This window comes from Gracilinanus agilis, chromosome 3 (genome assembly GCF_016433145.1).
Source record: "Gracilinanus agilis isolate LMUSP501 chromosome 3, AgileGrace, whole genome shotgun sequence".
NCBI classification, from domain to species: domain Eukaryota; kingdom Metazoa; phylum Chordata; class Mammalia; order Didelphimorphia; family Didelphidae; genus Gracilinanus; species Gracilinanus agilis.
The window spans coordinates 360212789-360226595 of NC_058132.1; the positions used below are offsets into that span (position 1 = coordinate 360212789).

The 13807-nt window shown below is 36.0% G+C and overlaps 1 protein-coding gene across 1 annotated transcript in view; it reads left to right on the forward strand.

The window, feature by feature from the left end:
- CIP2A (cellular inhibitor of PP2A) overlaps nt 1-13553 on the forward strand; it is a 56321-nt gene extending 42768 nt beyond the window's left edge. Inside the window, exons 17-21 of the mRNA XM_044666794.1 lie at nt 4798-4994; nt 8072-8185; nt 8680-8762; nt 11815-11954; nt 13311-13553. Of these exons, the coding sequence (XP_044522729.1) occupies nt 4798-4994; nt 8072-8185; nt 8680-8762; nt 11815-11954; nt 13311-13481 (705 nt within the window). The 3' untranslated portion in view covers nt 13482-13553. The remainder of the gene's footprint in view (nt 1-4797; nt 4995-8071; nt 8186-8679; nt 8763-11814; nt 11955-13310) is intronic.
- Nucleotides 13554-13807: the final 254 nt, after the last annotated feature.

A 13807-nucleotide genomic window follows, 5' to 3' on the forward strand; every position in this document is an offset into this window, starting at 1 on the left:
AAATATATAGTCAATTTTGATGGGTAGTTGATCCGTGGTTGCAGGCCCAGCTCTCTTGCCTTTCTGAATATTGTATTCCAAGCCTTACGGTCTTTTAGCGTGGAGGCTGCCAGATCCTGTGTGATCCTGATTGGTGCTCCTTGATATTTGAATTGTCTCTTTCTGGCTTCTTGTAAGATTTTTTCTTTTGCTTGAAAGCTTTTGAATTTGGCAATAATATTTCTAACCGATTTCTTCTCTGGGTCGAATGTAGTGGGTGTTCTATGAATCCTTTCAATGTCTATATTGCCCTCTTGTTGTAGGACTTCAGGGCAATTTTGCTGAATAATTTCTTTTAGTATGGAGTCCAGGTTTCTATTAATTTCTGGTTTTTCTGGAAGACCAATTATTCTCAAATTGTCTCTTCTAGACCGGTTTTCTTGGTCTGTCACTCTCTCATTGAGATATTTCATGTTTCCTTCTATTTTTTCAGTCTTTTGACTTTGTTTTATTTGTTCTTGTTGTCTTGAGAGATCATTAGCTTCTAACTGCTCAATTCTAGCCTTTAGGGATTGGTTTTCTGCTATAATCTTTCGGTTTTCGGCTATGCTCTTTTGGGTTTTGGCTATAATCTTCTGGTTTTCAGCTATAATCTTCTGGTTTTCGGCCATAATCTTCTGGTATTCCTTTTCAATCTGGTCATTTCTGGTGTTCAATTTGCTTATCAGTTCATTTGGTTTCTGAGCCTCACTTTCCAATTGCAAGATTCTACCTTTTAAACTGTTATTTTCTTGCCAGATCTCTTCCATTTTCCTCAAAATCTCAGTTTTGAACTCTTCCATAGCTTGTGAGGAGTTTTCCTTATTTGAGGAGGGTCCGGATGCTTGTTTGTTCTCCTCCTCTGTTTGCTCGGTTGTCTGGATTTTCTCTGTGTAAAAGCTGCCGAGTGTTAAAGACTTCTTTTTCTTGTTATTATTCTTTCTCTTCTGAACTTCCTGAGGCTGAGTAGCCATCATTAGCCGAGCAGCTTCTCAGATTTATCCTCGTGCTCAGTGTCTGTTCGCGATCTATTGGCTCCTGAGGTCTGAGTTCTGGTTTTTTCCAAGGTCAAGCCCCCTGGTGGGCCCTCTTGCTTGATCCTCTGCCGGAGGTTTCTTTACAAGTCTCAGGGCGCTGCTTCCACAGTCGTATGCCCGTCTGCACTGGTTCCCCACTTAGGCTTTAGTTCCTGGCTGTGTCTGCCTCCACCCACGCTTCTGTTCAGCCTGCACTCTGCGCCCAGCGTCCTGCTCCCGCGCTCAGATTTCGCCTGCGTTTTTTGACTTAATGGGGTCCTAAGTCTTGCTGCTCTCAGGAACAGGTCCCGGAGCTGCCGATGACTCGATGGGTGCCCCAAACTTGCTCTATTTCTTTTTAGCTGGGTTCGGAGCTATAGATGAGGGTGGAGGGGGTGGGGGTGGGGCGGTTGCTCAGCCCGCGATTTAGTGAGAGCCCTTTATAGCCTGGAAATGTCTCGATTCCACGTACCTTCCACGCTGTGCCCTGTTGTGGGGTTCCTCCGTTCGTCTGGACTTGTTTTTATGTCCCCTTGAGGAGTTTTGTGTGTTTCGGTTAGGCGAGGTTAAGAGCTGCTTCTTACTCTGCCGCCATCTTAACCCGGAAGTCTGAACTCTCTTTTAAAGGGGCTCCTTTTGCATCTCTCCCTGTGCCTTCCTCTTAGTTTACTTGTCCAATCACAACAGACGCTTTTCTTAGGGCTTCCCAGGAGGCAGTCAGTAAATTCTGATTCGTCACTCACTCCACCACATGTGGGTCATAGACCTCCTAACTTGTGAATTAAGTGGAGTTGTTTACACTTTTGCTGATTAGATTTGAGAATTGGCCTGGAAGATTTAATCTCATTATTACACTACTCTTGGTTTTTTTTTTATTTTTTCTATGATAAATTCTGTTCCAGCCCCTTTTTACTTTGTGCATATCTATCTTTTTCAAGTGTGTTTTTTGTAAACAACATATTGCTGGATTCTGATTTTTGACCCATTATGGTATTTGCTTCTGTTTTAAGAGCAAGTTCATCCCATTCACATTCAGTCTTAATTGTTAACTTAATATTTTTCTCTTTTCCAATTATTCCCTGTTTATCTTTTTTTCTTTTATCCCCTTTCTCCCTCAAAAATCTGTTTTGCATTCTGCCCCACTCCCTGGGCTTTTCTCTTTTTCTTTCCTCATTTCCCTGTAGGGCAAGATAGATTTTTATATCCAAATGAGTGTGTATGTTGTTTCCTCTTTGAGCTTATTCTGGAGATTAATGTTTAAGCATTGCCCCTCCCCTTATTTTTTTTTCCATTGTAAAAGCTCTTCTTTCCATCGTTCTTTTATGTGAGATAATTTTTCCTGTTCTTCCTCTCCTTCTTTCTCTCAATGCATCCCTCTTTCTTACTCCTTCACTTAATATTTTTGGGAGCATTTCATCATTAGTTTATACTCATGCCCCCTCTTGTCTGTGTAACTGCCCTAATAATGAGAAAAAGCCTTCTCAAGTACTGTTGATCTTTCTGCTTTGACCCATTACTATGCATTGTCAAAGCATCAGGTTCCTGAATCCAGAGCCAACAAGGGGCAAACCTCCTTCTGACTAGTTGTCTGACCTGCACACCTTTGGTGGCTTAGAGTCCCCCAAACTGCTGCTGCTGCCAGTGCAGCCATCTCTAAACATAGCCTTTGCTGGGTTCCTGGGGCCCACCAGCATCCCAGTGACAGAACTTTCTTGCCAATCCCCTTTGTACTGGAAATTTTTTGCACCCGACCTTTTTGTTGGTTCTGCCCCTCCAGAATTTGATTTGAGGTGTTATTTTAGAGTTGGTTGGAGGAAGTTTGGAAGAGCTAGGACAAGAGTTTCTCTACTCCTTCATCTTTTAATAAATCCTTGTTGATTGATTTTTTTCCCTTATTTAACTAATATATATGTATATACTTTGTATTAGTCATACAAATAATCTAGCCTGGATTTATCTTGCATATTATTAAGTAGTTCATATTTCACCCATCCTATAAGCAAAGCAACTCATAAGAAGAGTTCTGTGAAATAAAATTTTAACAGGGGTTCTTAACATGGGGTCCATAAACTTTTTTTTAAAACCCTTAACTTCTGTATATTGGCTCATGTTGGAAGAGTGGTAAGGGTGGGCAATGGGGGTCAAGTGACTTGCCCAGGGTCACACGGCTGGGAAGTGTCTGAGGCCGGCTTTGAACCTAGAACCTCCCGTCTCTAGGCCTGACTCTCAATACACTGAGCTACCCAGCTGCCCTGGGTCCATAAACTTTTGAAGAACATTGATAAATATATCTAAATATAATTTGCTTTCTTTATAGTTGTATGTATATTTTATGCATTTAAAATTATTACTTTGAGAAAGGGATACATGAGACAAAAAGGTTAAGAACCCCTGAATTAGATGAAAGCATTAAGGTTTTTATTTTGTTTTTATTTGTTTTTATTGTTTTGGAGCTCTATGAATAATAATTATTGTCAGACCTAAAATCAGTCATTCTAATCTCTTCTTTCTTCACTATTTCTTGTCATAAACATCTTTCCTTTTAGAATGGAAAATGATTTTTTCCCCTCATCATTATGCTCACTTACGTTTATATTTTTGCTGAGCCTCCATGTTGAATGTAGACTGTTTCAGAGTCTTATACTTATATTAAATGCTTTGGTAGGAAAAGGTTTCTTGAAATATAAGATTTATATAAAGTTTTTTTTCTTTTAATGTTTGACTTTGGAAACTAAGTTTAGTTCCTTTACTGTGTCTAAAATATGAAAACCAAGTGCTGTCATTGCTATTCACTCTCTGGGTCAAAACATATTTTTAGAAAATAAAGTCAGTGAGACCAGCAAAGCAGACTTGCGTAAAAAGGGATCTGAATGAGTCAGAATTGCATATCACTTTCTGCATATCATTTGGAATTGAAGTGCCTCAATTTTTGTACTCCTTAATTGGTGCTTATTTTGAGAAATGTCAGCAGAATTATTCGCTCATCCTTGGTCCAAAAAAAAATAAATAAAATCCAACAAAAACTAGAAACAGAAACTGATGTCTTTTGGAGATGGAAAAGGAAAGTTTGAAGACCATTTTTGGATCATATCCCACCTATTCTCATACCCAAGACAATCTCCCTAGGGCATCCTATTTATCTGTTTATAAAGGGATTCTAAATTGTTAACAGAGGAATCAGACACTGAATGGAGGAGCCAAATCTCCATAGAGTAAATAGTGTGGTATGGATAACTGCAGTTTATTTTAAAATAAATGTAGCTGTGTCCAAATAGAAATTGAACATTTTTCAGTTGTACTGCATTGCATCTTTTACATATGTCATAATATTCAGTCAATTTTGCAAATAATTCTCTGCTAATCTTTTGCTTTAAGGTGCTTATGGATAAACTGTCAAGAAAACTATAAAGCACCAATATAAATATTTTTAGATCAACTGTTTTAAAATGCTTCCCCCCAAGGTGTTCTAAGCAGTATGGCTTATGCTCAGATTTGATTTATTTATGACGATTTTTTAAGTCCATTCTTATAATTGTGACAAAAACCATTAGAGATTTTTAAAGTCCTTAATTTAAGGCAGTTCAGTTGCATTTCAGAAGAAAAGTTTCAGATTCATCAGAAGTCACTGAGCATGTTTGAAAGTCTCCATTTAGCATATAATTCCATGAAATAAATCACAAAATACATCTCTTTTGAATCATTGGGGTAAATCATGGTAATACATAAAAATGTAATTGTTTGTATTCTTGCATTTTGTTTCAAGGCAAGGACTCTTGCTTCTATGTTGAGAGAAGTTGAACGAAAAAATGAAGAGCTTGGTGTGTTACTGAAATCTCAGCAGGTTGAATCAGAACGGGTCCAGAGTGATATTGAGCATCTCTTTCAACATAATAGGAAATTGCAGACTGTGGCTGAAGAACATGAAGTGCTGAAAAAGTCCTATATGGAACTTATTCAAAGGTTTGTCAAAATATTTCTATATAACATCAATATCGTATAACATAAAATGTAGATATTCCTTAATTTACAAATAGGCTATATTTGTAACATTTATTTACAAGTCAATTAATTGAAACTCAGAACTCAATTTTCCAAAGAAATCATGTTGTTAATGGTAGTTAGGTTCCTGAATTAGCTTACAGAAGCCCTTTAAATTTGTAATATGTCTGGTATGTAGCATTCTGTAGTACTTTGGGAAATGCTCAAGGAGAGATTGGCTGATGATTTGGAATATTTTAGAAGGAATTCATCCATTAGGCAGAGGAATAACAAGCTTTCATTCTAAAATTTAATGACTACACGTAACCCACATTTCTAGAGGAAAATGCATTCTAAAATTGAAAATGAAATGCCAGCAACATCTTCCCCCAATTTCTGAGTAGGAGTAGGGTTTACTACTACCTCAACTTCTGGGCAATGAAAACAAGTAATGTTGCCAGATGAGCCTAGGATGAAAACTTTACTGGGACTTAAGAGAAGTACATAAAAATCTCCTCTGAGCTAGCCTTGGGGTAAATTGAGAATTAGAACAGGATGGAAGGTGACCCTAGAAAATGGTAGCTAGAGAAGATGGGCAATCCCAAAGTATCAATGTGATCACTCGGCTTGATCCAGCTATACCTCATAGGGATAATTAATTGCATGTGCATTAAACATGTTTATAAGTTGGAGATTACCTACATTGCATTTGTTTTCTGAAAAGCACTTCACTCTTAACACTCAAAACCTATGTCATAGACATGTCATCTATTTATTACATTCAATAAATTATATGGCATAGAAGAGAAGTCACAGTGATAATATATCTTTATTATATTACATAAAGCTGAATTTGAACTCACATCTTCCTGACTCCAGACTTAACACTCTCTCTGCCGTGCCACTTATTTTATGGCCATTAGTTTTCACAGTGAAAACTTTGGATCAGAGCTTTAAGGGACTTTAGAGATCATCTAGCAAGATGAAGACCCAGACCTGGAGAGGTTAAGTGGCCTGTGCCCTGGTAGTTAGTTATAGAGCCAGAGAATGAATCCAGATCCTGACTCTTAACTCCAGTAGTCATTCTGTTTCCAAATTGAGTTATTCTAAATTATTTTAGAGATCGGGATGGAAGGATGGATATGGGTGTTATGGGTAGGAAAAGATATGATTTTAGATCTAGTGAATTATCCTCCTTTTTTATACAAACTGACTTTGAACTTAGCATTATTTTTTTAGCTCTCTTTACCCAGGGACACAGATTAGATTTTCTTCAACTATGGACTTATTTGTTTTTATGAAGAAGCACTTATCTGAGAGATATGCCTCTGATTTTAGTTTTAAGCAGGGACTCACTAAGGAGAAAAAAAATTAAATCTTTTCTGGGAGACTTCTAGATGTTTTGCATTTTGTTTTTGGGCTATCTTCATCCTCTAGTTCCTCTAGTCAGAAAGCTCTGGTACCCCTTTGATGACTATTCGTTCTCTATAGCGGTATCTTCACTTGTTGATTAGAGGAACCAAGCAGTCCCTCCTAACCCTCTTATAATTTACACTGCCCCAACTAACACAGCCCTCAGGTCTCTATAAAAATTGATCTTAATCTTTCAGTCTAAATTTTGTCCATTAATTGCTCCCTAATCTCCCAAGCACTCATTGAAATAGTCACAAACCTGATAAATTGTTAGCCAAAATTAGGTGAGGAATGTTTGTATTATATCTTTTTCATACTTTCAAATAGATTTTTTTTAAAACCTTTTTGTGGATGGGAAGGGTCTGAGGGGATCCTAACCCATACTTTCATTGGGGAAGTTAAGTGACTTACCTAGGGTCTTAGTGCTAGTAAATATCAGGGGAACTTGAACCCAGGTTTTCTATGGATATTTGGTGTTTTTCTTAAAAGAACTTAAATCAGTAACAATCTTAAAATATATTTGTGTTGGTATTTTTAGTTAGCAAGAACTGATAATTATTTTGAAACTTGAAATGTTAGCATTATATTTTAAAATACCTGTGGAAATACTGGACAGGATTTATGTGCTCTTTAAATAAGGAAATTTGGAACAGAATTGGGAGCAAGAGGTGTATGGTAACAATGTAATTCTGGAAAGGTATATTTTTTCTTCACCTGTAATATCACTTTCATGCAAAAGCCGAGCATTAAGCATGCTCCCATTTTTATCAAGAATATCTCTAGAATCTATCAGTGTTTCTTCATGTATATTGAGGGTCAAAAAAGACAGGCAGTAGTTGATGTGAAAAAGTCTATAGGAAGTGATTAAATTTGCATTAACTGGGGGTCAGCTGGGTAGCTCAGTGGATTGAGAGCCAGGCCTAGAGACGGAAGGTCCTAGATTCAAATCTGGCCTCAGACACTTCCCAGCTGTGTGACTCTGGGCAAGTCACTTGACCCCCATTGCCTACCCTTACCACTCTTCTGCCTTGGAGCCAATACATAGTATTGACTCCAAGATGGAAGGTAAGAGTTTAAAAAAAAAAAAAGAATTTGCATTAACTGGCAAAGCTTTATTAGGTTCTTTCAGTAGTTTTCTGTAGCTAAGGATGAGAATCTTCCATTCACTTCCTTGTCAAAAAATAAAATAGAAAAATTGGAGCTGGCAAAATAACTCTTTAATCTTAAACTTATTGGTAACTAAAGACAGAAATGGTAATCGCCATTTGCAGTGTTACCTTGTAATAAACTTAATTTTTAAAAAAGCCTCATCTTGGAAGGAAAACAAAATAAACTTGTAGAATTGTGACACGGACATTTTATATTTTCTTTTGCAAAAATTTACATATGTCCCTGGAAGAAATGCATTTCTATAATGAGCCTAAACCTATGATGTTTCATAACATATTCCATCCTGGACAGTTTAGTAAAGGATCCAAAATTTATCCATTCTTCTGTCATCTTAAAATTGAAGTTCTTTGTTGCCATGTGTATGGCACACAGTCAATCAAGGCTTGGTTGTCTCCATGTACTTTTGTTAGAAAACTATAAGTAGGGAGAATGCTGTGTTTTATCTCTTTGATTTCAGCCATCTTTTCTCTTTTCAGGAGTGAGACTTTGGAAAGGAAGAGTAAAGATTTACAGATCACATGTGATTCTTTAAACAAACAAATTGACACAGTGAAAAAATTGAATGAATCACTCAAGCAACAAAATGACAGGTAAATTTAATGTTTTTTAAAAAATTCTTTTTGAGGTACTCTCTTTAAGTTATTTACTTTCAGAGAAGCTGATATGATTTTTGTTTATTGTGATCATTTCTTTTTTTTTTTTTAATTTTAAACCCTTAACTTCTGTGTATTGACTTATAGGTGGAAGATTGGCAAGGGTAGGCAATGGGAGTCAAGTGACTTGCCCAGGGTCACACAGCTGGGAAGTGTCTGAGGCCGGATTTGAACCTAGGACCTCCTGTCTCTAGGCCTGGCTCTCAATCCACTGAGCTACCCAGCTGCCCCATCATTTCTTTTTAATAACCATACTTGGTAGATAAACTGTTGGTTGGTTGATTACTCTTACCATATAATGCAGTTGTTTGGATTTCAGGTAAATGTTTTTTCCAAAGGACTTCTTAAATAGATTATTGAAAAGAAACCATTAAATAGGAAATCATTGACTATTTGAGAGTTTTTTGCAATACTATTTTTTTAAATTTCAGAACTATTGCTCAATTAATGGAAACAGAAGAGCAAAGAAAAGAAATACAAAATCAGCTAGTGGAGAAAGAATGTGTAATAGCAAGTAAGTAACTTTTTAATATATAAACTTTGTAGAATTAAAATTCAGAAAGAATTCGCAAGTCAACATAAATGCTTCCTATGACTGTTGTCAGGTTGAAAAATTTAATCATTACTTGTTTGGGGCCTTCTCAATAAAGTCAGGAATTATTTTATTCAGCTTTTCTATTAATTTCAGTTTTGTCATTGACTTTTTTATGTTTTTATTTTTATTTTGAATATTTTCCCATAGTTACATGTTTCATGTTCTTTCCCTCTCACCCAAACCCCTCCAGCCCCTCTTAGCCAACGCACAATTCCACTGGGTTTTACATGTGTCATTGATTAAGACCTAATTCCATATTATTGATAGTTGGACTAGAGTTATTGTTTAGCGTCTACATCCCCAATAATATCCCCATAAGCCCATGTGTTCAAGTAGTTGTTTTTCCTGTGTTTCTCCTCCCACAGTTCTTCCTCTGAATGTGGCTAGTTTTCTTTCTCATAAGTCCCTCAGCCTTGCTCTGGATCCTTGCATTGCTGCTAGTAGGTCACTGACTTTCCATTAACCTTAAATCATATACCACATAGTTTCTTCAGTGATTCTTTGTATTAGAAATTGATTGAGGCCTGGCAGTGCAAATGTTACATTCTTTGAATGCAGAAAAAAGTCTAGTACTTTGCATAAACATTCTTTTGTACTTATATACATATCTATGGTGTCTTTGACAAACTTGAAGCAAAATAGATAAAAACACATACAAAGTTGATTGTTGAGTCAAAGTATGTTTTATATCCCTTTGGCCATAGTTCAAATTGTTTTCCAGAGTGGTTAAATCAGTTAATCACTTCACCAACAATGCAGTAATGTCTCAATTTTCTAACATCCCTTCCAGCATTTGTTACTTGTCCTTTTCTGTCTAGTCAATCTGATAGGTGTGAAGAGTTGTTTTAGTTTGCATTTACCTAATCAGATGATAATTTAGAGCATTTTTTTTTGGTATAACTATTGATAGCTTTGATTTCTTCTGAAAATTGCTTGTTCATATCCTTTGACCATTAATCAGCTGGGGAATGACTTGGTTTCTTATAAATTTGACTCATTTCTCTTTATATTTCTGCAGAGGCCTGTATCACAGAAACTTGCTATGAAATTTTTTTTCATTAGTTTTCTGCTTTCCTTCTAATCTTGGTTGCATTGGTTATGTTTATGCAAAATCTCTTTAATGTAATCAAAATTATCCATTTTAATCCTGTAATGCCCTCTTTCCCTTGTTTGGTCATAAATTCTTTCCTTATCCACAAATCTGACAAATAAAATATTTTGTTCTGCCCTAATTTGTGATATACCCATTATATCTAAATCACATACCCATTTTGACCATATTTTGGCATACAGTATGAGATGTTGGTCTATATTGGATTTCTGCCAAACTGTTTTCCAGTTTTCCTAGCAGTTTTTGTCAAATAATTCTCCCAGAAACTTGGATCTTTGTGTTTTCCAATACCAGGTTACTATGGTCATTATTACTGTGCATTAACACAGTCTATTTCCCTGATCCACTCTCTGTTTCTTAACCCAGTACCAGATTGTTTTGATGATTACTTCTTTCTAATACAGTTTGAAATCTTGTATGACAGGGCTACTTTTCTTCAATTTTTTTTTCCCATTAATTCTCTTGTTATTCTTGACCTTCATGAATTTTGTTATTATTTTTTCTAGTTCTATAAAATAATTGTTAATAGTTTGATTGGTATGACACTGAATAAGTCAATTAATTTAGGTAGAAGAGTCATTTTTATTATATTGGCTCAGCCTACCCCGTGATATACTTTCACAGTAGTTATGGGGTGAAAAACTTCTTACAGTGTAATCCTTAGCAGAAAGTAACAGCAGGTGGCAGCACTAGGTAACATTTAGGTACAACTATATAATAGTTTCTATAAATCAGCCACAAAAATAGCAATGAATAAACATTGAAGCATTAAGAAGATCCAGATATGGAAAGGGAACTTAGAAAATCATTTTTTCACATCTCCCCACTTTCTATATGAGGAAATCTCACCAAACAGGATTAGGTGATCTGCCCAGGCTGGTACAAAGTAATATGTAGTACTATGTATTCACACTTGAGTTGTCTGACTACAGATCCGCTGCTCTTGCATTGCTTGCCCAATTCCCTTACCCTTGAAATAAAACATCTTTTATTCCTTTCTGAAATTGTCTTTTCTTCTCTCCCATCACTCCCCTCACCCTCATATTCCTGTGTCAAAACTTTCTAGTAATTTTTCCTTTTGTTGTATCTTGACTGTGAGGGGAGGTAAGAGGGAAGAGATGTGGCATTAACAATGAAGTGAGAAGCCTAAACAGTGTCAAAATAGCTACTGTAACCTCAGAGAGAAAGTCCAGAACCAAACCAATCTCCACAGTCAAAAGTCAAGAAATTAAATTTAGGCTGTTTTTAGTTGCATATAGCATGTCTATCAATTAATCATGACAGTCGAACTTTGAACCTATAGTATAACAATGATTAGTGGTTGAATTATAGAGAATATTGTAGTTGTTTTTTAAATTGAAGCCTTAATAGTTGAAGAGTACACATTTTATGACTAGGAATGATGAATATACTAGTTTTTCTTCTTTCAACACTATAAACTGTCTCTAAACCTTCTCCATAGGGTTACTTTTGATCATCCTGGTTCTGGGGTACTAACCTTCTTAAACCAAGGTCTATCCTTCTAACTGTTTATTCTTATACATTTATAATAGATAGACATATACTTCCATGCTTGATAAGCCCATAATCAATTTTTAAAAACTCTTTGTGTTAAATCTAACACAGAAGAGCAGCAAGAACTAGGCAATTGGAGTAAAGTGACTTGCCATAGGGTCACAAAACTAAGAAGTGTCTGAGACCAGATTCAAACCTAGGTCTTCTGAATTCCAGGCCTGATGCTTTATCTACTATGCTACCCAGATGCCCCCATAATCACTTTTAATATCCATCATTATAATGCCATTTTTTTGATGTACCTGGACATGAAACAAATTAATGTTTCTACAAATTTTTCTAAAGACTTAGAACAAAAAACAAAAGTACATGAGGACAAATTGAGAACTCTGCAGAAAGAAAGAGAAGATATGGAAGAAACTATTGAATTTCTGAAAAAAGAATTAAATAGAACAGAGCAGACAAGAAAAGAGTTAAGCATTAAGGTAAGGATTTATTAGGGTTATTATTTGTAGTACATTGGAGAAAAAGTAGTGTCAAGTAAGAGGATTTGGTGGTAATGATCATATTTCTTTAGTAATATGATTCTACAAAGTAATAAAATCTTGAAATGACTAGAACTTGCTAAGAAAAGGATTTCTTGGAAGGAATACCTTTATGGTATTAAATCAACACTTTTAATTTTTCAGTAAAGCATGATATTAATAATTATATTATTTTGTATTATTTGCTTGCCCAAACTAGTTATCTGAATTACCAAGTTAGAGGAAATAATGTGAGGGAAGAAGATGTAAATAAGAAGGGCTAAGAGGCATTGACCACTTAGAGAAGAAAACCCATATTTTATTTTGGCTCCATATGTCACTGATAATCCTTAATGAATAAGGGACAGGTTGGTGTACATACCTTGGGCATATAGTGAAATAGTGAAAAATTAAAAGTCAGATACAAGTGATTTCAGCTTATGAAATTATGTTATATGGTTCTCTTATTCTAATTGTGTGTGAGGGTGTGTGTGTTAAAAAAAAAAAACTAAGTTTATTACACTGACTCAATTCATGACTTACTGATTCCTAAAGTTGCCAGTTATATGAAAAAGATGAGGTGGTACCTACAGCCTGGAGCTCTTTAACATCACTCTCCCATTAGAGAGTTCTGCTTCCTGGCTTGCCCACTGCCCCAGAGCAAAACAGGCCAGGCCTGACCAGGCTGTAGTCCTATTTCAGCTACAGCGACTGCAGCCATGTTTCAGTACAACAGGAGAACAAAGATACAAAATTCAAGGTACCATTTGTGATCATAGTATTTTTTGGTAATGCTTCAATTCTCCTGTATCCAATAGTATTTTATATAATGTGTATTCATATACATTTTTCAATAGAAAATTCATTTTTTAAGCATTACCAACATGACAGGTTTGAGTTTTCATAACAATGCAATAAAAAGATTGATTATATGCTAAAATTGATAATCATATGGTCAGACTATATAACCACCATTTAATTAGCACCTTAAGGTTTGCAAAGCACTTAACAAGTATTATCTCATTTGATTCTTACAACAGTCCTGGGAGGGAGGTGTAATTACTTTCCACATTTTGTGGATGAGGAAACTGAAGCAGGCTAAGGTTAAATGACTTGTCAGAGACACACAGCTAGTAAGTTTGTGAGACTCAGTTTGAATGCAGACTTCTGGACTCCAGGTCCAGTGCTCTATTCATTTTCTTAATCTAGTTGCCCTTCTCTTACAGAGTCTGTCATTATTCTGTTTTTAAGCAGGCACAGCAATTCTATATCCATTTGGAAAAAGATGCTAAATCTGTATTTCTATTTATCCCATAGGCTTCCTCCCTGGAAGTTCAAAAGGCACAACTAGAAAGTCGTTTGGAAGAGAGAGAGACTCTGGTAAAACAGCAACAAGAGGAGCTGAACAAGCATTCTCACATGATAGCAATGATCCACAGTTTGAGCGGTGGGAAATTGAGTCCAGAGACAGTGAACCTCAGCCTCTAAAGCTTTGGCTGACCACATGTGGTCTTGTGCGTGTGTGTGTATGTATGCATGTGTGTATGTGTGTATTTGTCTCTTGTCCCCCCCAAAGGTCAGTAATGACTTTAAAATGACAAGGAAAATCATTAATTATTTTCAGTCTAGTAAAGAACCTGACATGATTCATGTGTATAATATTTGGCCTTTTGAATGGAACAAATTAAAATACTTCTCAGATGATTCTATTCTGATCAAACTGAGAGGCAGCGTGACATAGTGGATAGAGGATTAGCTTTGGATTTGGGAAGACCCGAGTTCAAGTTCTGCCCCTGACTCTGGGCAAGTTACCT